This window comes from Rhodamnia argentea, chromosome 8, assembly GCF_020921035.1.
Source record: "Rhodamnia argentea isolate NSW1041297 chromosome 8, ASM2092103v1, whole genome shotgun sequence".
Lineage (NCBI taxonomy): Eukaryota > Viridiplantae > Streptophyta > Magnoliopsida > Myrtales > Myrtaceae > Rhodamnia > Rhodamnia argentea.
Genome location: NC_063157.1, coordinates 22,364,382 through 22,387,165, shown reverse-complemented (window position 1 = coordinate 22,387,165; position 22,784 = coordinate 22,364,382). Strand labels below are relative to the sequence as shown.

Genomic DNA, 22,784 nt, shown 5'->3' with positions numbered 1-22,784 from the left:
TGAACTTTGATGATTTACCTCGTACGTGCACTTGAAGTGTGTTGTTCATGTGAAAGCTCTGTTGCAATCGCAATATGGTGTTGGGTCACCGAGTAGGGCGGCTTGGTCGCATGAGATCTTGCATTTGTGTTGCCAGTTTTGGAAACAATGGGCAACTGAGATGAGAGGATATTGATCTGTGAGTCTCCAGGGCGTGTCTTGTCTGCTCTGAGATTTGCGTTGTTCTGTAGTAACTGGTAAATTTAAGCATGGGTTGGTATTCTTTCGCCAGAACTGCCCTGTTAATTCTTACTTGTCGAGGCATTCTTGGATTTTTTTTTCTCCTATGTTGTCCCCTGAAATGGTTTTGGGTGGGGATGTGGAGTTTTTCTTGCATTAATTTGTTTGCAGGCGCCGTTTTTCTGGTTTTTTTTTTCCCCATCTGCAATAGTCATGCTTGAAGTTTCTCACATTTGTATTTTCAAGAGCATATCTTTCAAATTTTCCAGAAACATAACAAGCAAAAGCAATCCTTTCAACCTTCTTTTTCTTTTCCTTTTCCTTAAAAAAAAAAAAACCACCTTTACTAAGCCGATCCGTGAATACTGATGATTCGGAGTGCGAAATCTGTACACATAGGTACCGTGAAGAGTTGCTGGAACCTCCCCCGCGGAGAGGAAAGGCCGGCGATGTTTCCGGAACGCAGGCCACCCTCTCTACTCTTCTTGTTTTATGTGAGAAGAATGTCATTCACTGTGAAATTTGGCCTGGAAACTAAAGTGGCAAGTGGAAGTCAAATCACCTCACGGGCGCCCCATGGGTCGATCCGTCAGCGGTGGTGCAGCTTTGATCTCGCCTTTCGAGCGTGAGTCCGAGGACCCTCGGCTTGCATCCGTCCTGGCGCAACTGTGGAGGCGGTCCCCGGCGACGCGAAGCCGACAGGATGTCGCGATTGGCATGAATGATGATGTGGATTTCCGACCATTACTTATAATGGTAATAACGATGATAATGCAACAGAAGAAGGGATGATTGGATGGAGTTGACATGATGCTGGCCCATCTAGGCCCGGGCGGACCAAAAAGTCCGTAGGGCCCTCCCATCGTTTACGTCGAGCTAAGGATCAGGATCTCGATTCCATCACAAGAGATGGAGACGGAGGGCAAAAATGGCAAAAAAAAAAAGGCAAAGTGGAAGAAAGAAGAAATTAAAAATAAGAAAATACAGAAAAAAAAAACGCTTGAGAACTACGGAAATTTCAGCACGATCCATATCTCCTCCACCAAGTCGTTGGAACTTCCTCCCTCTATCTCTCGCCTTCTCCGCGAAGCATCTCCAGGTTCTGTCTCTGCTCCCTCCAATTACCTTCACCATGTTGTTCATCTTAATCTCAAGCTTTATGCTGTTATCTGAATCTGGTTGCCCTTGATTTCGCTTGTCTTTGGAAAGTCCCTTCTTCTTCGAAGTTGATAAATTCTGGGCACCAGTGTCAGGGAATTTATGTGCGATTGGGAAGATAGGGCTCTCGGGTACCGCGGAATTCTTGCGTTTTTTCTCGGTTAACAAACCCCGAGTTGAGATTTGCTTGAAAGTGTTGTCGCGATGGCATCTTTTGTTGGGTTGTGATGATGGCGGCGTTTTTGTAAGTGTTGTGATTGCATGTGTTAGGCAAGATTGTCGCCTGATGGAAGAGATTCGTGTGTGAGCTGATGGTGCAAAGTTGATAGCGTGATTCCCTCTTCCGTTTCGCTTTGTTGAGTGGGAGTGAGTCTTGCACGGGAAATAGTAAAGTTCGTTGGCCGTGTTTCCTTTCGAATCATGCGATCATGGCATTATTTGATACGCATTACTCTATGCTTATTTGAGTTTGTTGCCGCCCCACTAGTTTGTTACATTGCCTTTGTTTTGTCCATTAGGGAAAAAAGCAGAAATTTTATTGAAGTCCCGTTTGATGGGTTATGCTAATTTCGATAAGTTATTTACTCCCGCAGCTTGCTATCACCAAATTGGTTGAAGCTTCTTGTGGGTTGCTGGACCTGCAGATTTTGGTTAATAAATGAGTCAGCAGGGCCTCATATATAGCTTTGTGGCCAAGGGAACCGTTGTTCTGGCAGAGCACACTCAGTTTTCTGGAAACTTTAGTACTATTGCTGTGCAGTGCTTGCAGAAGCTTCCTTCTAATAGCAGCAAGTACACGTACTCCTGTGATGGGCACACATTTAACTTCCTGATAGACGGTGGTTTTGGTATGGATACTTTCTTTACTGGTTAACTTATCTTTGCATGTGATTGATTCATGTGCAGTGTGGTTGACCAATGTTCTTCATCCATGCAGTTTTCCTTGTTGTTGCTGATGAGACTGTCGGAAGAAGTGTACCTTTTGTGTTCCTTGAGCGGGTGAAGGATGATTTTAAGCAGCGTTATGGTGCCAGTATTGCAAGTGGGGACCCACATCCACTTGCAGATGGTGATGATGAGGATGACGATTTGTTTGAAGATCGTTTTAGCATTGCATACAACCTTGACCGAGAGTTTGGGTGATTATACAATGAACTCACGATTCTTATGTTTCTTTTTTGTTTTCTCTGCTTTATCTCGTATTATTCTCTAACATGTCACTTTGTTTAACAGGCCAAGACTTAAGGAGCATATGCAGTACTGCATGAGCCATCCAGAGGAGATGAGTAAGTTATCCAAATTGAAGGCTCAGATAACAGAGGTCAAAGGGATTATGGTTGACAATATTGAAAAGGTACATTCCTTTTAATAGAAAAATATTGTAAGCTCCAAAGAAGAGCATAGTCAAACTGAAAATGAAGATTGATCAGGGAAACCACAGAAAATGAATCTGCTAACGGGAACTTATGGAAGCAGACGAGAGTAGAAAGAGTTTTGGAGAGAGATACTCGTCATTGTCGGATTTTAATGTTGCCTTTTTAGTGATTCTAGTGGCTCGACATCATTGAGAACATGACAAAGCAGGTCTGCTTGGTTAATTAATGTGAGAGTGCTAATGGTGCCATTGATGGTTTAAGAATTGCTTATGTATGATCAAAGAATGTTATGAACCATTCTGATCTTGAGGATATGCAATTGTTGCATCAAGCTCCGGAATCAACTGATAAAAATGTGGATAAAGAGTAATTCGATGATGAGTTATTGAACATGCTTAGTGTTAGAATCTCGGTGTATACATTTACTTGCTTCTAACCCAATAAATGGTTGGATATTAAGGAGTATTAAATGTGCTAAATGCAGAGATGACTACTTGAAGTACTAGTTTTGTTTATGATTTGTCTGGAGAGGGGCTGTCCTTGTTCCGGGGGCATTACACGTTATGGTGATTAAACTTTTCCCTTGGCATGCATTAACTCGATCCTTTGACGGGGTGCTGGCTCCGTAGATATGAGCTGCTTTTGGCCAAATTGTCATTACTATTTTCACATAGAGAGAATCTGGGAGGAGGATAATCACGGTAAGTTGTCATTACTATTTTCACATAGAGAGAATTTGGGAAGAGGATAATCACGGTAAGTTTCGGCCTTGGGAGTGGGGAGAGCTTACTCTTTTTGTGCAGCCCTTATTAAGAGCAAAATAGTATGAGTATGGTAGTTTTGTAAGAAAAGAAGTCTTATGGATTTTGGTTTATTGCAACTTATGAAGGGATTCGGGTATAATTAAAGGAATCAAGTTGGTAGGTGAGGTATATTGATCTTGTATCAAATGTGGTAATCATTTTTCCTCATGTTATGAGGAAAGCTAACTTACATTCCATGGGTGATGGATCAGATGATCCTTGAGTGGGAACTGTCTTGATGTATGGACGCTTGCAATCTTACTTGTTAAAGTGCACATGCAACCGTTGTTCCCAAAAAAAAAAAAAAGAACATGCAAAATATAGCACGTGTTTCTATGGTTATGTGTCTTCATTGGACCTTTGGGCCATATTTTCATGCTATTGCTTCTTTCGTCATGGACTTTAGGTGTTGGACCGTGGGGAAAGAATTGAACTTCTGGTTGACAAAACAGAGAACCTACAGTTCCAGGTAAACTTGCTTTTCTTGGAGTTTATGATTGGATGAATGAGAGGTGCCGAGTAGTTTTCATTTCATTGGACAAAAATGTGCTTTGTTTCAGGCCGACGTTTTCCAAAGGCAAGGAAGGCAACTGCGTAGGAAGATGTGGTTTCAGAATCTCCAAATGAAGGTTATGGTGGGCGGAGCGGTCGTCCTAATAATATTCTTGCTGTGGCTTATAGCAAAATGGGGAAGTAAATAAAAACTTTGGCGTTCTCAGGCTGTAAAAAGAGAAGGTACAATATGATTTTGTATCTGGATATGTTTGTTGGTATGTGGAGCTAGCCTACCACCTAGGATTTATGAAACTCATCCCCAAATTTATCGACCATTTTTATTCTGCTGTGAATATAAGTTGGCCAGGATTTCTCTTTAGCAGGCTTGCTTTGTGTCCATCACTTGACTTATAGTTTGGAAGATCGGCGATTGCTATAGGAACAGATTTGTGCATTATCGGATAGACCTCTTCCTTGCCTCTGTGCTTGTCTGTTGTCTTGCGATTTGAACCCCAAGTACTTCTTGTGTCTCTTTTGACATGCGGGTAGTTATTTAAACTTGAAAATCATGCTGATGAAGATGATATGGAAGGCACGATACCAGCTTCGCAGGCACATCAAAAAGAACTTTAATATTTTTAACCCACGAGATAATGAAACGAATTCGGGACATGAGCTTCATATGGAAGCAAATTACTGGTTGTGACCCAAAATTCCTTGACAATAGAACTAGGGCGGGCATTCGGAGCTGATTTTACTTGGAACTAGACAGGTTTCGACTACGTCAGTCTGGTCTGATTCAAGTAAACTGGTTTCGGGAATTTGTGGAATCACTAGATTCATTCGAAACCGACTCCAAGGGTAATTCCAACCAGTTTTGTTGATCCAAATCTATTAAAACAGAATGAAATATGAACTACCCTTTTTAGTAAAAACTATCTCGATCAACTTTTAACAAATATTACTCGATGTGTTTTCTTATCTGTTACTGACTGCTAACTTTGACACGCTCAGGCGAATTAGTCGAGTTTTTGCTTATTGTTTCTACTACATTTGGTACCAGCTGGTTGTTCACCTTTGAAGTTTGGCTTTCAACCTATTCAGGCTTCATTAACATAGGGTTCCAACTAATGAAATTTAAAAGTCGCAAGATCATGGAGTGAAAGAGGATCATTCTTGAACATGCCAGTTTAATACTCGATTTGGACTTTTCGAAGTCAAGCTCGACAGGGTTAATTTCAAGTTCCAGTCCCGAGAACAAACCATTTGGCCGATGCGCGACCCTATCAAAGGCTCTGTTACTTATAGGATTTTCTTTCACAATTTTGTGCAAAAGTTCGAGAAATTTTCAATACCATCCTTCGATAAGCACCTGGTTTCTGTGACCTTTACTTGTTCATGGGTTGCTGGAACGGTTGTGGCCTGTAGTCATCTTCCCCTGGCTTGTACATTATTTTCTGAGACTACTAAATGAGGAACTCTACATACATTCTTGGAAACTTATGCCCGAAGATCATTTAAAAGGCAGCTTGTCACTTGACAGTAAGCTGCATATGTTATTAATCCAAACATTAGGTCATTGCAGTTGCAGGGGAAATTGACCTTACATCAAGTTTGTTCTCAGGAGGAGCATCTACAAGGACATCCTGCTGCTGATGCACATTCCCGAACTCTGGAACATTATTCTCACTGAAGTGTTGCTAAATTAGTTAAATGGAGCTGTAATCTAGGAAGGTTTCATCAGTAACGAGCTCCCCTGAGCACTGAGAAACAAAGATCATTCAAGCTTTCACGGTCCCGGCGAGCATAAAAACCTTGTAATTAACAGTTCTGACCAAATCAGATCCGCCCCAAGCGGTCTCAAACTCTTTCATAACATCATCAGTCAACAGGTCCACACCATTCTGCTTGGCCCTCGCTAATGCCGACGAGGTCCTCTGACAACTCAGAAACGACTCAAAACTCATTTCCCTCGGCATATCTAGCTGAACGGGTTGTCCTTCACAACCTAGACCTACGCTCTCAAACGGAAACGGAAGGTTCCGATACTCTTCGAACACGTACTGCACTCCTGGCTTCCAATATGACTTGCAGGCTTCGCGCAGACGTCTTGACACCTGTTCAACTTCGGGATTGATTCCGATTAAGTCGGTGTAGGTCCAAACAGCGATCACGCCCCCAGGCTTGCGGAGGACCCGTTTGGCAACAGAGTAGAACTTTGGGATGTCAAACCAATGGATGGCAGTGGCAACCGTGATCAGATCAACGGAGTTCTCGCCCCCGAGCATTGCCACTGTTTCGTCTTCGGACAAGGATGATGGCGTGTGTAGGTACTGAACTCGAGGGTGCGGGATCCCCTGCTTCAGCATGGGTTCGCTTACGTCGGTTGCAACCACTCGCTCATAATGCTCTGCGACCTGCAAAAGATAGAAACTCCACTTAACTCTTTACAACAGTTCGTGTATTCGAGACAAAAATTGTAATGGTGCATGCAAAAGGTTAAAGGAAGATCTGTCCAAAGCTACGGGGAGACACAAGCAAAGACATTGGTCTGGAGACTCCATGCAGACAACCAGACATTGAAAACAGGCAGCAAGGTCCGAACAAATTCAGAGGCATGCCTCATTGCTAAGCTTATTTGGTCATTTCAGGAGTTCAAGATCGTTGGACAAGCCGTTCGCCAGTGGTACCCAGTCAGGAAATATATCCTCCTTAATAACGATGTTTCTGACCGCCTTCACCTGGTAAGTGCGATGAAAGAGCAGCTTAGAGCAACAGAGAACATGGCCTATTGTCCGTATGAACTACTGATTAACCTCAGTGTCAAAAAACCTAGGCCAACCGCACAATTTACCCGAAATTTCATATTTTCGGTCACGGGTACTCATGGTATATCCCGCTAATAAACCCTACACGAGTAATCACAATGTCCAATCCCGAACAAGCAACCCAGTTCGCGCAAAATTCCTTATTTGGGTTACCTCTTCCATGGATTCATGGAAATCTCTCCTCTTTTTTGGATCTTCCAGGAAGACACGCTCAGAGAGCTGGTGAACTCAGCTGTAAGCATCAGGCAGATAATGAGCACGCTGCATCTGCAGCTGTTTATCCCTAGAGCAATCGCATTTGTACCCGATCTGCCAATATTACTAGCAGTGCTAATTGAAGGAAATCTAACACGTGGGTATTGTCTCCTGCTAGAGCTCACAATGAATTCAGACCGAATGGATCGATCTCCCGATCGGTATCGTCCTCACCCCAAGAACTCTCACATTGTCCGGGACGTCAGAATCACAGAATCCAACTCGGTCTAATTCGAAGAAATCAATCGACATCCCCGGGACATCGTGACTGACATCGCAGTATAGCAGTATAGAAGCACAATCACACGAGAGAGAGAGAGAGAGAGAGAGAGAGAGAGAGAGAGAGAGAGAGAGAGAGAGAGAGCGAGAGAGAGACCGCTACGGCCGCTTGGCCGTTGCCGGTGCCGACATCCCAAGCCAAGGCATGGCGGGAGGTCAAAGCAGAGAGCTTGGAGAACCACTGGTCGGGATACTGGGGCCGGACGTCGACGTATCTCTTGGTTTCCTGGTCGTAAGGGCCCTGCATCGCCATTACGATACTGGCGCAAGATGATCACAACACACACACAGTCCCCCTCCGATCGACTCACTCGAGATGTATGGATTCCTGAACGTTGTTGGGTCTCTCAATTTTTGCAGTCTAAATAAGAGAGAAGAAGAAAAGAAGAGGAGGAGAGGCAGAGATGGCAAACTCGGACACGAACATTGACTTTTTCAATCGTTAAATGATGCAAGCAGGGACGTCACTTGCATATTTTTCATCAGAATATACGTTTTTTCTTCGTTCTTGTCATTCACCATGAAGCAATCGTCCACCAAGAAAACAAGACGCCAACCAAAGTGGAAAAAAAGGTACACCATTTGCATTTGTCGCAGAGTTTTTAAGTTTGTTTCTATGCACACAACATTCTATATGAACACACAGCAGAGGGCCAGTATGGCTGCAATGAGAGTGTGGAGTCGCGCGTGGCTCCGGACGCAGTCGCCGGAACCATGGTGGATGCTCCGGTGGTGGTTATTGTTAGCACCGGCGCCAGCATATATGGGGATCACGGCTGCCCCGCCTTTTGGAGATGACGATCCTGAATCGCCGTTAGCCCCGCCCTCGCCCCCTCCATGTGTGCTGCCTCCAGCGTAGCCGCCATGCGGTATTCCATGGGCAAAGTTGGCGCTGTGCTTTATGCCGCTTTTCCCTTTTCCATTCAGTCGTCTCTCTAGCGAGCCGGGTTTCTGCAACAGGTCTTCAAAAGACCAGGAGGGGTCATTAAAGATAAAAAGCAGTGAGCAGTGAACATGCATTCAAGCGAGCATCGTCTCACTGACTTATTGTCAGCTGAGCATCACCTTCAAGTTATTAAGCAATTTGAGTAACAAAAAGAAAAAAAGTGCAGGTACTCTCTGATTATTATAATGGTTGAGTTCATTAAGGAAAAATGTCAAGGTTGAACTATCCTAGAGCATCACTGATTTCTTTATCTAAACTCTTTAGTCCTGCTAATTCATTGAGCTGAAATAGAAAGGATCTGGTTTCATTTATTCGGAAGGGACTCAAGGAAAGGATTAGGATCCATGAAGTCGAAAGCAACCTGTCTTGCCAGTGAAGCCAATTGTTCAAGCTTTGTTACGTCAAATCTTGCGAGAATCTTCACTGCAAATGATTCGGGTTTCATTGTATACCGACCAAAAAAATTGCTCTCACAAGAACCAATGCCCTTTAAGGTGGGAGACAAGGGATATCTCAGGATAAATTCTCTTTCCAAGTGGTAAAACACTTGTTGCTATCTCAAGTTTCCAAAGTTTTACGGAAAATTTGATAAACAAAGCTAACTGTACCGTAGCTGAAGCTACAAGAAAGGAACAAGATGATGGAAGAGATAGCAATGTAAAAGTAACAAAAGAAGGGTCTGAACAAGATAGATCAGAACTGCCCTCAATTTGTTGGTTTTCTTAAATGCTCTTATCAGCAGTTTCCGATGTTTCGGGCGTCAATTAGCCCTTTGAAAGTAATTCTTCTGAAGAAGATACCATGGGTACGATATTATCCTTCTAAATTTGCTGACATCTATCCAACCAGAGATCACTATTAAATAGGACCGAATTTCTGAGTGAGGAAATGGCAATAAGAGTTGCCAATGCATATTGACAGATTATCACAATTAGAAGCTTCAAAGCAGGTAAAATTCTGACATGCTTTTGGCCTTCAAGCGAACAACAGAGGGGTCGACTTAAGAAGTTTTCGTACAATCGAAGCAGCAGCCTATCTCTTAAGCTACATATGCAATTGGCAATGGGCATTTATTACATTCTGGATAAGGTTTCTTAACTACGGTCTCAGTTTTTCTTGGGGACGTCCCTATAGATGAAGAGGAGAACCTCATCAGAAGTATCCAAGCTACCAAGCAAAATTTATCCAATTCCTCCTTTTGTGTTTTACCGTCGTGTTTTACCATCGAAATGTGATCACACAGTTCATCAAAACAAGAACTCCTGAAAACCATAGTTCGAGGTTCAAAACGCGAAATTGAAAGCCTTTTTCAGAAGAAAAAGAACAGCACCGGGACAAACACAGGAGTAAGACAAGGATTACCTGCTGCAGATGTCTCTGAAGGAGAGAAAGATGCCACAATATACAGGAAGGAGAGGAAAATGAGAAGCAATCCTGTCATTTTTTCTCTCTTGAGAAGCAATCCTGTCATTTTTTCTCTCTTTCTAATGAACCTTCTCCACAAATGCTTCTAATTGTCCTCCAATGTCCTCCTAAGGATGTCCCTCTTCCACCTAGTAAAGACTAAGCACACCTTGGTACACGGTAACCGGAAAACAGAGGAAGTTTTGTGAAACAAGAGGAACACGAACTTTTATGTTCGCCTTTTTCATCTTCGAACTTATCTCTTCAGAATCGAGAAAAGAAGAACATATGGCCATGATTTCATGGGACCAGAATCTTTGGAAGTTGCTCGGTTATAGGCCTTCCCACCATTGAAAACTAGAAGGTGAGAGCACTTTGAAATGCTTTTCCGCGGGCACAACAAAATGCCTTCTCCAATAAATGCTCACACTTTTCAACCGAAAGAGCATTGCGATCATGCGCCTCTTGGGCACGTAAAGTATACTTCATTTGGAATAATTGAATTTCAAGGTGCTGATTTTACCTTTCGAGCATTCGTCAAGGGCACTCGTTAACAAATACCTTCAAAGAATCGGATCAAGATAGTGCGAAGCGAATGACTTTTTTATACATGAAGGCGGCCGCCTTTTTTTTACATGAAGGCGGCTGCCTTTTTCCTAGCACCATTGGAGTCTTATCCTAATCCATTCTTTTCCCATTCCGACTAACGTGGTATTACGTTTCGAGGTCTCTGTTTATTTTCATATACTAATAGACCTGTTAGAGTATTTAACGTGGCATTACGTTTCGAGGTCTCCGCTCGTTTTCATATACTATTAGACCTGTTAGAGTAATTAAATATTAAACCACGCATTTATCTAATAGCTTAAGCTTTTAAAACAGTTGATAGTAATGCGACAAAATCTCACATGATATCAAAGCTAGAAGCCTTGAGTTTAAATTTTTCCAGGCTCCATTTGCTTCTCAAATTAAATATGTCCACGCTTAGTACTAAACAAGACCTAAACCTATCGTGTTGCGAAAATATGGTCTTTACGGAAAAGATATGTAGTGCAATGATACGTACACGAAAACATAGTTAGAGTGTGCTTGCCTGTTGAATGTTGATAATGAGATGGGCAAAGCACTGGAGTGACTTTCTGATCAGTAATGATGTTACGTCCAATATTTGTCTACGAAAATCGTGAGAACTATCAACTCCGCGAGAAAAATTACTATCTAAGAACGTTACTCACGGGCTAAACCATAAAGAAGACTAATATCTGATTTCAAGTCCTACACATGCTGGAAGACTAATTTGGAACAAGAGTTGTCACTGCAACTGCATAAACACTAAAAAAGCACCTGAGTCAATAAAGCTCAGCTTGTGACCAGGACCCTATTCAGGCACAAACTGTCTTTCCAATAGACAAGAATGACAAGCATTGCGGTTCTCGGACTTGATCAATAAAGATCACCCTCCTTGTGGGTATGAATCACGCAGTCGGCTCTTGGGTACGAGATGCAGGTCAGCACATAGCCCTTCTCCATCTGCTTCTCGTCGAGAAAGGAGCCGTCCGACTGGTCCACCTCCCCCGAGACCATCTGGCCTGCGCAGGTGGAGCACGCCCCGGCTCTGCATGAATAAGGAAGCTCGAGCCCGGCATTCTCGGCGGAGTCGAGGATGTACTGGTCATCCGGGGCATCGAACTCGTTCTCTTCCCCATTTGGTCCGATCAGCTTCACTTTGTGCACGGCCATTGCAGATACTCTGAAGGAGGCGGAAGACTTCAAGCCAAAGGCTTTCGTGACACTCCTTGTGGAAGCTAAGGAGCTCGGGCTCTTAATGAAGGCCGAGGGTCTGTCTGGCAACGCGCATTGGAGCGGGTAACATGTGGGAAGCCTCACAGTTGACATATCTGGTCCTGAAGACAAACCAAGTGATAGAAGGTACATAGTGAGCATTAAAATGCAAAGAACACGCCTTCATGGCTGTCAGGTTCGCTCAGGAGCTTAAAATAATAATTACCAATGAACAGGGAAAAAAATCAGAATAACAGTAGTTCCTTCATAGTTTAAGCAACGAACTTTCGAATGTTAAAATCTAATTCCCATCCAAGCTTCAGCTAAAAGCAGGAATTTCAAGTTTTAAGATAACCATACCGGGTAGGACACTGCCTTACTCTACAGGTTGACGTTTGGACACACTAATCTTTTAATACACTTCGATGCTTAAATATTTCTTTCTATGTAGAAGCAACGGCTAGCACATCTTCCTCCGCAAGAGAAATGAGTTGAAGAGTTCTTTAGGAAAAAACCATATCCCCCTTTCACAACATTATTCTTGTCTCCCAAATTCAAATTTCAAAGAAGAAAGCAACTAAAATGAATGGGCTTCTCTAGCTTCCAATAAGATTGCCTAATGATTGCAAATGAAGGCATAACAAGTATGGACAAAGTGGTGGACAAACAAACAGTCAGTCATGACTCATGAGCTCAATTCAAGTAGCTGCATCAACTCCGCCCCACTAGCAATCTGACAAAACTTGAAGTTCAAAAGCAATTCAAGCTCAAATACTAACCCAGTCGTGTTTGTACACGAAAGATAATAACTTCATGCTTCAGGCAAATATAATGCACATAAAGATAGTCAATGATCGACATGTCAACCAAAATGCATGAGCATCACGCCTCAATCGTACCCCCGCGATTCTTACAGTCTCCACATGGACAGAAGATACATTCAACAAAGAAAAACTCGTGCTTTAAATGTCAACCGACAACAAGAAAACCAAGTATTGTTCACTAGGGAAAATGAGTTCCCATGCCAACGGTGCCCAAATTGTCAATCAATTACGAGACCAAGACAGACTATCAATTAAAAAAGCAATTTTTTTTTTATGTTTTCACAAGATCATCACCCAAAAATACAGCATAGGTCCTCAACACCCAAAACAACAAGCTTAAGCTGAGTGCCCAGAACACCACCGTCTGCTGCAATGCTTCAAGTTGCATCAGCTCAAGAAAACAGAATGATCAGCTATCATAACTCATCGGTCAGTCCACATCAATCAAGCTAAGAATTTTCCTTTTCCCTTCTCCTCCCTTTCCCTTGGGATGGTGTCCTAAAAGTGATGGAAAAACCAACCACGAAGAGATTCGCAAAAAAGCAAAATCGACCCACCAAAAAAGGGTAAAAGATGTGGCCATAACATGTGGAAAATCAAGTGAAAAGAAATCAAATGAAAGACGAAATCTTACGGCTTGAGAAGGTGATCCGATCGGACTGGGAGGGCGATTTGAGAGCGGAAAGTCCGAGGAAAACAGGTGAAGACCTACTTCTTGTGCTTTGGACTGTCTCTGTTACCTTTGTTTTCCTTATATACAAATGCACTCGTCAGTCGTCACTCACTCACTCAAAAAAAATAAAAATAAAGGAGCGCTCGTCACTCGCTCAAACTCTGTTCATGCCTTCCTAGGGCCTGCCGGAGTAGCCATTATGATAGCTTGGATGCTGACATGTAGGTATAATGTTCTTTCAACCTCCAAAATGTTGACTTTTGTAGCAACATAAAGTGCGTTATGAATTGCCAAAAAAGTGAAAATAAATAGAACTCTGCAAAAAAGAACTCTTTGTCTTTGGCTGTTGCTTATGTTACTAACCTTAATTAGTCTGTTCTACATGCCAAAAATTCCACCATGGAACACTTTTTCTGGGCAAAAACTATCATTTACTTTGTTTACAAGTCCAAAAAATTAGCTGTCCATAACAACTTAGGTAACTGTTGGAAGAGCATGAAATGTCCATCCCTTTTTTTTTGTTGGGGGTCAAATGTCCATCATTCATTACTTTGATTTTCATTCTATTTCTTCTTTGTATTTTACTTTGTTGTTGCACCCATAAAGATAAAAAAAAAAAAGCTTAAGCTATCCTAATGCAGGTTTGATTAGTTGGCATAATCTCAGTTAGCCTCCCTAATGACCTTGCTTTCTATATGCGGGATGAATGAGTCAAAGGTTCTTTTCTTCTACTAATTTGTTTTGTTCCTTCTCAACTCACAACCAATGAAGAAAAAAGCACATTACAGTTTCCATTCAATGATTTTCCTTGCATTTCATTGTTTTTTTTTTTTTTTTTGCGTAATCTATTTCCCATTTTACTTGACTTACCAAGAAAGAAAATGTATAAACTAATCACAGCTCCTTCTAAATCATGTGGAATTCGCTATTTTATTTTTAGAAAAACATGAGAGTCTTTATGTAATTTATACAAATGATCCCTAAACTTTGGCCCAACGTGCAATGTGATCTATGAATTTTTAATTTGACCAATATGATCCTGAAATTTAGCTCAATGTGCAATGTGATCCATAAACTTTCAATTTGTTCAATGTGCTTTTTGAACTTTTGAAGCATATTCAACTTAGTCCCTAAACTATAAAAAAATGTTCAAAGTCATCTCCGAGCTTGAATTAATAGAATGACTACATTGAACATCTTCCTATAATTCAAAGACTAAGTTGAACATGTTCTAAAAGTTCAAGGACCATTTTGGTCAAATTAAAAGTTCGGGGACTACATTGCACATTGGGCTAAAGTTCAGGAATTTCGTTGCATATTGGGTTAAAGTTCGGAGACCGCATTACATGTCGAATCAAAGTTTAAGGACCATTCGTGTCATTATCCCTTTTTTCTTTTTTAAACCAATGATAGAGCAGAACACACTTTGTTATTATTAGAGGTGATTGATTCTTGAGCGGTCCTGTCCGGTTCCTTGGTGGTTCAATAAAACTGGTTGCATACATTTTTTTTTTTTGCGATTTATCATTATAATCTTTTGTTAACAACATATTCATCGGACTACCTCTCATTAGCTATATTGCGTTGGATTTGAATATATTTTGCAAACTAGAAAACAATCACACATAATCGCCCATCTAAAAGACTAAATCTAAAAGTGCTTGATGTTAAATTGATTTTTCAATAGCTGATTCATGCCGAATTCGGGCCATGTTTGTGTTTAAATGGTGTATTGGAAATCTGGGCTCTCTTATGTAAAGTACATAGCCAGCAGACGGCTGAGTTTGACGACAAAAATCACAAATCCAAAGGGGAGGAAATTTTTTTTTTTGTGAAAGCCTTTCGTTCGCTTCTCTTCCATGGAAGTTTTAATTTTCTCATTCTTTCAATAAAGATGAGAATTAGGAAGGATTACCCAGAGGTTAATCATATGCTGGCGACTTTACGTAGCATATGTGTTGCCCATGGCATAAAGGGCATGGACTGAATATCTTTCATAATAGAGCTATTGCGACACCCATCAAAAGAGCATTTTTGCTTTGGAATATAGAATATAAAGGCTGAGTTCGCCAAATTTCGGCCATGCTTGATTAGGGTTTCTTTAAAGATTTTAGGAAATGAAAAAATGATCGGTTTTGGTCCGAGTGGGTGATTCTATCCTTGGAACTGGAAACCAAACCAAAAATCACCCGACCGATACCCCGGACAACCGTCCATAACTTATTAGATTGGTCCGGTCCGAGTGATTTTTTGTTTGGGTGATTTCTGTTGCTCACCTTTAGTTATTATGGACTTTACTTATTTTTTCAACATTCGGACTTTGTTTGTTTCGCAAAAAATGTGGTATTTTTGAAAAATATTTTCCAACAAGTCATTTTTAAGGAAAATGACGAAATTTTTGAGCGTTTGGCTAAAAACTAAAATGCATTAAAAAATATTTTTCGCCATTTGGTATGAAAAATAATCATTCGTACACTCATTTTAGTAATTTTTTATTTTTATTTTATCTTTTATTTCTAAAAAATCTAGTTCTTAATTATTTTTTTAATATTTTATTCTATTCCCGTTTTCTACCAGTTGCTTGCCCTGGCGACGGCCCGCGACACGCCATAGGCTGGTGAGGCTCGAGCTCGCCGGCGATGCTTGGTCTCGTTTGAGGACGGCGACGACCTGTTGTTGTGATACCTTCTTCTCGGTCCTTTCTCCTCACCTCACCTCACCTCCCGGCTTGAGGCAAGCGATGCCCGGCCCGGCCTCAATCTAGGGGGGCGTTGCCTTGCCGGGCCTGACTCGAGGCCGACGAAGCCTCACCTCGCTTGATCTAGCCTCGATCGAGGGCGGCGATTGGCCAAAGAAGAAGGAAATAGAGAAAAAAGGAAAAGAGAAAGAGAAAAAAAAATCACGAATTCTAAAAAGTAAATAAAAAACAAAAAGAAATTTAAAAGAATAATTAAAAAGAAAGAAAATGTGAAAGAGAGGAGGCAGGAGAGATGGGAGAAAAATATTTTCATGGAGGAGTTTTTTTTCGGGGGGGAAAATGGTTTAGCTTAGCCTCGGTAAACTTTAGAGTAGCAGCATTAGCATGCTCGTTTATCCTGTATTCTTGTCGTAACCTCCTCCAGTGTCTACACTGTATTCGACAGATCGAGATCGAGACGGAGAATGCTGGGCTTGCCTAATTGGAAAGCAAAGTATGACCCGAAAGGGTTGACTCCCCATCCACGCGATGCCCCGACAAGGAAGCGGCCTTCGATCGTCTCCGTCCCTCTCCCCCACCAACCCGCCACCGCAACAACACTTGTCGTCGCTTCTTCTTCTGCTGTTTACACCCTCGCCAACACTTCACCAACAGCCTCCATGGCCTCCACCGGTAGCGTCATGGTAATCATCATCTCCCTACCCACTACACCGAAACAAAGGACAGATACTTTTCTTGCCTTACCCATGATGAATCTCTTTTAGTTCCTCTGACTCCAGAAGGGGGGAAACAAAGTTTGCAGTTTTCTTTTGTTTGGGCTTTTGCCAGTCTTGGGATTTGTTCATTGTCTCGAACTGGATTCATCACTTCCATATCTCGTTGGCTTCCTGAGTTTCATATTCGATTTTCTCTTCTCGCGGTTTCTTCAGCTGGCTGATTGGCTTAGTTCTACTTGCAAAGTGGTTCTCTACGTCCAATTCTTCTTTCTTGGGGTGCTTTTGGATTTGTTTGTTGCTGATGACGCGTGGTGTTCAATTGATTGATTTATCTGCGCCTTTCTTGACTTCTGCTTCTATCCATTGTTTTCTATCAGCTTAAGCAAATTGCATTTGGATAGAGGCTAGTGGATATTCCGTGTTAGTAGACTTTGTTATCTGAGAATAAAGCTTTTGTATTTCTTGCCCATTTTTGGTTCTGGTTATTGTGTTTCAGCTTGCGACTTCTTCTGCTCAGCTCGAAATGGATAGTGGAGCGGTGAAGAAGAATACAACTTTGATATGTGCTCCTGTAATGGCGGGGACAGTCAAAGAGATGGTAACCCAATTGGATGAGGCAAAGTCTAGTGGGGCTGAACTTGTGGAGATCAGATTGGACAGTCTGAAGAATTTCAGTCCCCATGAAGACTTGAAAACCCTGATCAAAGCCTCTGCTTTGCCTACTTTATTCACTTACAGGTCTGCCGTTAGCTCCTTTTGAATGGATTTTTCATGGAGATTCTGTATAGTCTGGTGTGAATTTGTGGGGAATATTGAAGCCTTCCGATGCTTTTTTTGTACTTTCTTAGACCAAAATGGGAAGGTGGCCAGTATGATGGTGACGACAAGTCTCGATTGGATACCCTTCGATTAGCAATGGAGTTGGGGGCTGATTATGTTGATGTCGAGCTTCAGGTATCATCCTGATTAATATGTTAACGAAAGTTTATCAGGTCAAGAGGCCATTAGCTAGAGTTGGCGTCATTGTTGAGTGTTTATACTTTGCTTCGAAAGAAAATCCACTCGGAAAGAAGCATGTTGCATCAATTCACCCGCTTCTGAGTTATTAATCGGAGTTCCATCTAGATAACTTTACCTTATAGGGCTGACATGACCGCTTTGTGAAGGTTGCGTTTGAGTTCAATGCATCTATACAAGGAAGTAAGCCGGAGAAGTGCAAAGTTATAGTGTCTTCGCACAACTATGAGAACACTCCATCTATTGAGGACCTTGGCAATCTTGTGGCAAGAATCCAAGCAGCAGGTGCAGACATAGTGAAGATTGCTACAACTGCCTTGGATATTACTGATGTTGCACGGATGTTCCACATAACCGTGCATTCCCAAGTAAGCAGCGTATGTGGCCTGCCAATGCTTCTTCATCTTGACCTTTTTCCGAGTCATGTTGTCGCAAGTTTCAATGCCTGCTGCCATCTCAGAACATAACTATGTATTTGTGCATGTTCTCTGACATAAGCAGAACTAACTGCATGTGTGGCTACCTTGCTTTTCAAGTCTTAGTCTAAGAAACAAAGATAGAAAAGCCTTCACCACTGCTAGAAAGGTCAAGAATACAACAGAGAATCAAGAATATGTCTGTACTCTCAAGCTGATTATCAGTAAAGTATGGTAGATAAGGCACCTGTTTCAGGTAGCATGATCGAGCTCATTGTTGATGACTAATGTACAGGTGGGGCTTAATAAACAGAGTGGAATAGTCTTTTAATCTTTTCCTTAAACGAGTTCTGTTGACCATGGAATGCGGAAACCACATCCACGCCTTGAAAGTTTGCTATCGTAAGTATGGCAAACGAAATCAAGTATCTGAGAACTTCGAATCCCGGTTAGCATCATATTCTGAATAGTTCAGTCAAATGTTAGTGTATGTTATGTGTCCTGAAGATCACATAAATTGCAGATGGGGTGTCAAACCTCAATCTGTTGGTTATAGTGAGTCGACACCATCCGTTGCAGTCTTAATTTGTCTTTCTTACAATGTCCAGTGGCTTCAGTTAACATATTGTGACGGTCCATAGGGTATCTTGGATTAAGGATTTTCCATTATATTATTACACTCCCTAGCACCTAAGAATCTGCGACAACCTTGGAAGTAACTGTCAGAAATTGAGAATTCTTACTTAATTGCAGAAACTAGAGGACCTTTTGTTCTTTGAATCTGTTTGGTATCAATAGATGTTATGAATAAACTTGTCTGGTCCATGATATGGACCACCTGACAACTTGGTCACGATATCTGTAACTGCAATATCCTTTATTTTGCGAAGCTCATGGGTTCCATATCCTCCTGCATCTTCTAAATTATCACCTGATTGCATCCTTGTCCTATTTTTTAATCCAAGAATCATTCTTCTTCACTTTGAACAGTAAATGGGCAAGTTTCTGTTTTAAATACCAAAACCCTCCAAGTGATATTGTAAAATTTCAGGTTCCAGTAATAGGCATCGTAATGGGCGAAAGGGGTTTGATTTCACGGGTTCTTTGTGCAAAGTTTGGTGGTTTTCTCACCTTTGGTACACTTGAGTCAGGAGCAGTATCAGCTCCTGGTCAACCAACAATCAAGGATCTGTTGGATTTGTACAACTTCAGAAGCATAGGGCCTGATACCAAAGTGTTTGGTATCATCGGGAAGCCAGTTGGCCACAGCAAATCACCTCTTTTATATAATCAAGCATTCAAATCAGCTGGTTTTAATGGTGTTTTTTTGCATCTATTGGTGGATGATGTCGCCAGCTTTCTCCAAACTTATTCATCCACTGATTTTGCTGGATTCAGGTTTGTCCTTTGTATGACAGCTATAGCGTCGTTGCAATCCGTTGTTAGCCTTTTAGAAAGTAACCTTCTTCGACCATCTTAGCGGAAAATTCTTTTTCGTTGCTGTTTGTTATTAATTACTTAAAAGGATGAATTTTATTAAAATATGTTGTCGATCCTATATTCTATTTCTAGCATTTGCATGGAGTAACAGTTATACTCTTTCCTTCATGGGGTTCCCATGCGAGATTTGTATCTATGATAATCCAATGTTGCTATAAGACAATGATCCTTCCTGGTAAAAATGAACAGCTGCACAATTCCTCATAAGGAGGCTGCAGTGAAGTGCTGTGATGAAGTTGATCCAGTTGCTAAGGTATTGATTCTAAGCTGCTACCAGTGATTTATGTATGTTCCGTAGCCGAAGTATTTGAGTTGTCACAACAATAATTCCATCTAAACCCCTGGCTCGAAATTTGAATTCTTCAATTTTCCCAGTCACCAAGCTGCGTATTTCATTGGGAGTCGGAAGAGTTATTTAAATATGAAAACGACTCTGTTTAAAGCTTCATGCCATTCTTGATTCTGTTTTCTTCTAACTTCACAGTCAATTGGGGCTGTTAATTGCATAATAAGGAGGCAGAGCGATGCAAAGCTATTTGGTTACAATACAGATTATGTTGGAGCCATTTCTGCAATTGAGGATGGACTGCGAGGTTTAATGTCTATTTATGAGTTGAGAATATTCTTATGACAAGTTCTCTCGACATAATTGGACATCTCCCTTAACTATTACAGATTCACATAATGGGAGCAGCGCAGGTGCTTCACCTTTAAATGGCAAGTTGTTTGTTGTGATTGGTGCTGGTGGTGCTGGGAAGGCACTCGCTTATGGCGCTAAAGAGAAGGGAGCAAGAGTAGTAATTGCCAACCGCACCTACGGTGAGTTACTTTTGCATGGGGTAAATGTAGAGCTAGGGGTAAATGTATTTGCTTAATTAATTGGTTCATATGACCTTGAGAAATTAAGTCTTATGCCAATACGACTTATTGAATTATACACTAATTAATAATTCAGCAATCTACTTATGTGACTGGACAGGATTAGAATTTGAAACCTTCTGGTTCATGTGCTCATAAGCATTCTATAACCCAACATTCTATACTATTATTTCGTCGAGTCATCACATTTCTCGGTAAAGGTTCACAATTTTAGATAAGTCTTATTTTCGGCAGCACTGGATTTCTTGTCAGCATATCGGCAAAACTTTTGGAGGAATTTATCGTCTAAATGTCATATAAATTATTCTGCAATGTCAAATCAACTGTTTTATTCTGACAAATATGGGAGAGACCTGATTGAAGAATGCTAAGCTCTGATGTTAGAAGCATGTTTTCTGCCTTTTACTTCTACGAGTTCCTGTTCTCCTTGGTTCTCTCTTTTAACTGTGTTGTATGTTGACTACTATGCTTCTGTATGCTGATTTCTTGATTATGCCATACCACATTCACAGTATATTGAAATCGGGTTGTGCAATGTGTTGACACCATATTATGATTTCAATTGGCGTGCATGATGGCAGCATCCTCTCAAACCCCAACATGGAAGAGAAGAAATATATGAACATTATAGATCCTCTACACAGTACAATGATGATTTATGCCCTTTTCTCTTTTTTGAAGATCGAGCCAGAGAGCTTGCGGAGACCATTGGAGGAGATGCCTTATCTCTTGCTGATTTGGAGAATTTCCAACCAGAAGATGGGATGGTTCTTGCAAACACAACATCCATTGGGATGCAACCTAAAATTGATGAAACTCCAATTCCCAAGGTTGGCCTCGTCTAAGTGCTCATTGACCACAACTTATCTGCCTTTTATTCAATTTAAATAATTTGTTTAGGTATCTAAGAAGAACAAGCTGATGTACTTTACCCTTTGAATGTGTTTGCAACCCTTAATGTTTTACTGTCCTTTGCCCTCGAATAGTTCTGCCTTGTGAGATTTCTCATTACACTGCGATTCCATATTGTCAAACAAATTGAAGTTGCTCTCTGTCTCTCTGCAGCATGCTCTGAAGCATTATTCACTAGTCTTTGATGCTGTGTACACCCCGAAAATGACCAGACTTTTGAGGGAAGCTGAAGAATGTGGAGCAACCATTGTTTCGGGCATGGAGATGTTCATTGGACAGGCGTATGGGCAATATGAGAGGTTCACGGGGCTACCTGGTGAGCTATCCACTACAAGCATATCAATATGTAACTTATAGAATGAGCTTGGATTTCCATCTTGCTTTCTGCTTTCTTTCTTCATTATGTGTTTGCTATCTGTCTGCAGCACCAAAAGAACTGTTCAGGAAAATTATGTCCAAGTACTGAAGAGATTGGTGGATTGGATTCTACTCTCACATCTACATTTTTTCCCGTTTATATGGTGCAAACCAACATGAACTTGATTTTAGCTTCTCAGGTGGTGTGATCTGTCCACAGTTGAAGATTAGTTTTAACGTATTACCGAAGCTCATAATCATCCTGTATGACAGTACTTCGATTGAGTTTCGAATCTTATCATATAATTCATTGGCGAATAATGAATTTGAGCTGTGAATCATTTGGTTTCATTTATTTGATCTTTGGAAAATATGTTTGTACTTGAGAAGTGAGAACACCGTTTGCTTGCTCTATAGTAATGTTGTTTCGTCGCACGTCCATACTGCTTATTAAACTTGTAGCTTCATCGTGTCTTGCGGTAAAAGCATACCCGCTTCCACTTCAAGCAAACTTTCCAGGCAATATTCTGTTGTTCCACTTCAATTTGAGGATAAAAAACAAGTAACTGTTGTAAACATCAAGCCTTGACAACCTACGAAGAATTTTACTCTCTCTCTCTCCCCGTCACCCCTTCCTTCCTTGGCGTTGTCTCTTTTGTCGTACTATTTTGTGTTGTGGTCGCATTTCTTTTACACACAAAATGTCGATAAGTGGTCCAACATTCAAACAATTGATAATGTTGTCACAATTTTCAAAGGATAATATTCTTGTCTCTCTCTTCCACTTTTTCCCCCCTCATTTAAACACGTTGACTACCCATTTAGTATGAAAGACTTATCTCTTAGGATGTTTTTTTTCTTTTGGTAATCAAGATTTCCCACGTGCAATGGATTATTCCTCGGAGTGGTGGGGGTATGAATGCCAATGTTACCGGTTAAGTCCCCCAAGACGTGGCCGGGGAGATTCGAACCTGAAATCTCATCGGTTTAACTGTCTAAGGCTTAGGGATCTCATCAACTCGCCCAACGCCTCATTGGCACTTAAGACATGGTGTTGCCGTCCATCCAAACCAACATTTCATGTAAAGTATCGTCATTTTGAAAGAAAATAAGGTACTTCATTGTTCTTTATTCATGGTTATCGTTCATTTGGTTTAATATAGCTGTCTACTTAGTATTGTATTGAAAATGATCTTTCTCTCGTATTTGGCTATAGCAGCAACCCCTGAATCTAGAGCCACTTGGCA

At 41.3% G+C, this 22,784-nt stretch overlaps 5 protein-coding genes and 1 long non-coding RNA gene across 10 annotated transcripts; 3 read left to right on the top strand and 3 right to left on the bottom strand.

Moving 5' to 3' along the window:
* Positions 1 to 1,169: 1,169 nt before the first annotated feature.
* LOC115755749 (vesicle-associated membrane protein 727) lies at positions 1,170 to 4,428 on the top strand. Of its 2 annotated transcripts, none has more exons than XM_030695280.2 (6): positions 1,170 to 1,318; positions 1,971 to 2,225; positions 2,315 to 2,516; positions 2,611 to 2,731; positions 3,963 to 4,025; positions 4,117 to 4,428. In XM_030695280.2, exons 2-6 carry the CDS (start codon positions 2,036 to 2,038, stop codon positions 4,255 to 4,257), a joined length of 717 nt encoding a protein of 238 aa, XP_030551140.1. In that variant the 5' UTR covers positions 1,170 to 1,318; positions 1,971 to 2,035; the 3' UTR covers positions 4,258 to 4,428. The 2 variants fall into 2 exon arrangements, with proteins under 2 accessions (XP_030551140.1, XP_048140187.1); XM_048284230.1 differs by lacking the exon at positions 1,170 to 1,318 and adding an exon at positions 1,360 to 1,508.
* On the top strand, positions 2,847 to 3,847 carry LOC115755756. Its single transcript, XR_004017155.1, has 2 exons — positions 2,847 to 3,461; positions 3,515 to 3,847. It is a non-coding gene; the product is annotated as an uncharacterized LOC115755756 (long non-coding RNA).
* Positions 4,429 to 5,679: 1,251 nt separating the features above from the next.
* LOC115755747 (putative methyltransferase DDB_G0268948) lies at positions 5,680 to 16,340 on the bottom strand. Its single transcript, XM_030695277.2, has 3 exons — positions 16,319 to 16,340; positions 7,511 to 7,673; positions 5,680 to 6,468 (listed from the first exon to the last, which is right to left on the bottom strand). The coding sequence occupies exons 2-3, from the start codon at positions 7,664 to 7,666 to the stop codon at positions 5,833 to 5,835; spliced, it is 792 nt and encodes a 263-aa protein (XP_030551137.1). The 5' UTR covers positions 7,667 to 7,673; positions 16,319 to 16,340; the 3' UTR covers positions 5,680 to 5,832.
* Positions 8,020 to 9,806, bottom strand: LOC115755754. Its single transcript, XM_030695287.2, has 2 exons — positions 9,722 to 9,806; positions 8,020 to 8,375 (listed from the first exon to the last, which is right to left on the bottom strand). The coding sequence occupies exons 1-2, from the start codon at positions 9,798 to 9,800 to the stop codon at positions 8,044 to 8,046; spliced, it is 411 nt and encodes a 136-aa protein (XP_030551147.1). The 5' UTR covers positions 9,801 to 9,806; the 3' UTR covers positions 8,020 to 8,043.
* LOC115755752 (ferredoxin, root R-B2-like) lies at positions 11,003 to 13,156 on the bottom strand. 2 transcript variants are annotated; one of them, XM_030695284.2, is made up of 2 exons: positions 13,004 to 13,156; positions 11,003 to 11,667 (listed from the first exon to the last, which is right to left on the bottom strand). In XM_030695284.2, the coding sequence occupies exon 2, from the start codon at positions 11,657 to 11,659 to the stop codon at positions 11,207 to 11,209; it is 453 nt and encodes a 150-aa protein (XP_030551144.1). In that variant the 5' UTR covers positions 11,660 to 11,667; positions 13,004 to 13,156; the 3' UTR covers positions 11,003 to 11,206. The 2 variants fall into 2 exon arrangements, with proteins under 2 accessions (XP_030551144.1, XP_030551146.1); XM_030695286.2 differs by having other exon boundaries at positions 11,003 to 11,661; positions 13,004 to 13,151.
* Positions 16,190 to 21,875, top strand: LOC115755744 (bifunctional 3-dehydroquinate dehydratase/shikimate dehydrogenase, chloroplastic). Of its 3 annotated transcripts, none has more exons than XM_030695272.2 (11): positions 16,190 to 16,423; positions 16,953 to 17,194; positions 17,305 to 17,410; positions 17,623 to 17,841; positions 18,941 to 19,287; positions 19,579 to 19,642; positions 19,874 to 19,982; positions 20,065 to 20,208; positions 20,950 to 21,098; positions 21,334 to 21,496; positions 21,606 to 21,875. In XM_030695272.2, the coding sequence occupies exons 1-11, from the start codon at positions 16,205 to 16,207 to the stop codon at positions 21,644 to 21,646; spliced, it is 1,803 nt and encodes a 600-aa protein (XP_030551132.1). In that variant the 5' UTR covers positions 16,190 to 16,204; the 3' UTR covers positions 21,647 to 21,875. The 3 variants fall into 3 exon arrangements, with proteins under 3 accessions (XP_030551132.1, XP_030551131.1, XP_030551133.1); XM_030695271.2 differs by having other exon boundaries at positions 17,623 to 17,850; XM_030695273.2 differs by lacking the exon at positions 16,190 to 16,423 and adding an exon at positions 16,474 to 16,631 and having other exon boundaries at positions 17,623 to 17,850.
* The last annotated feature ends 909 nt before the right edge of the window (positions 21,876 to 22,784 follow it).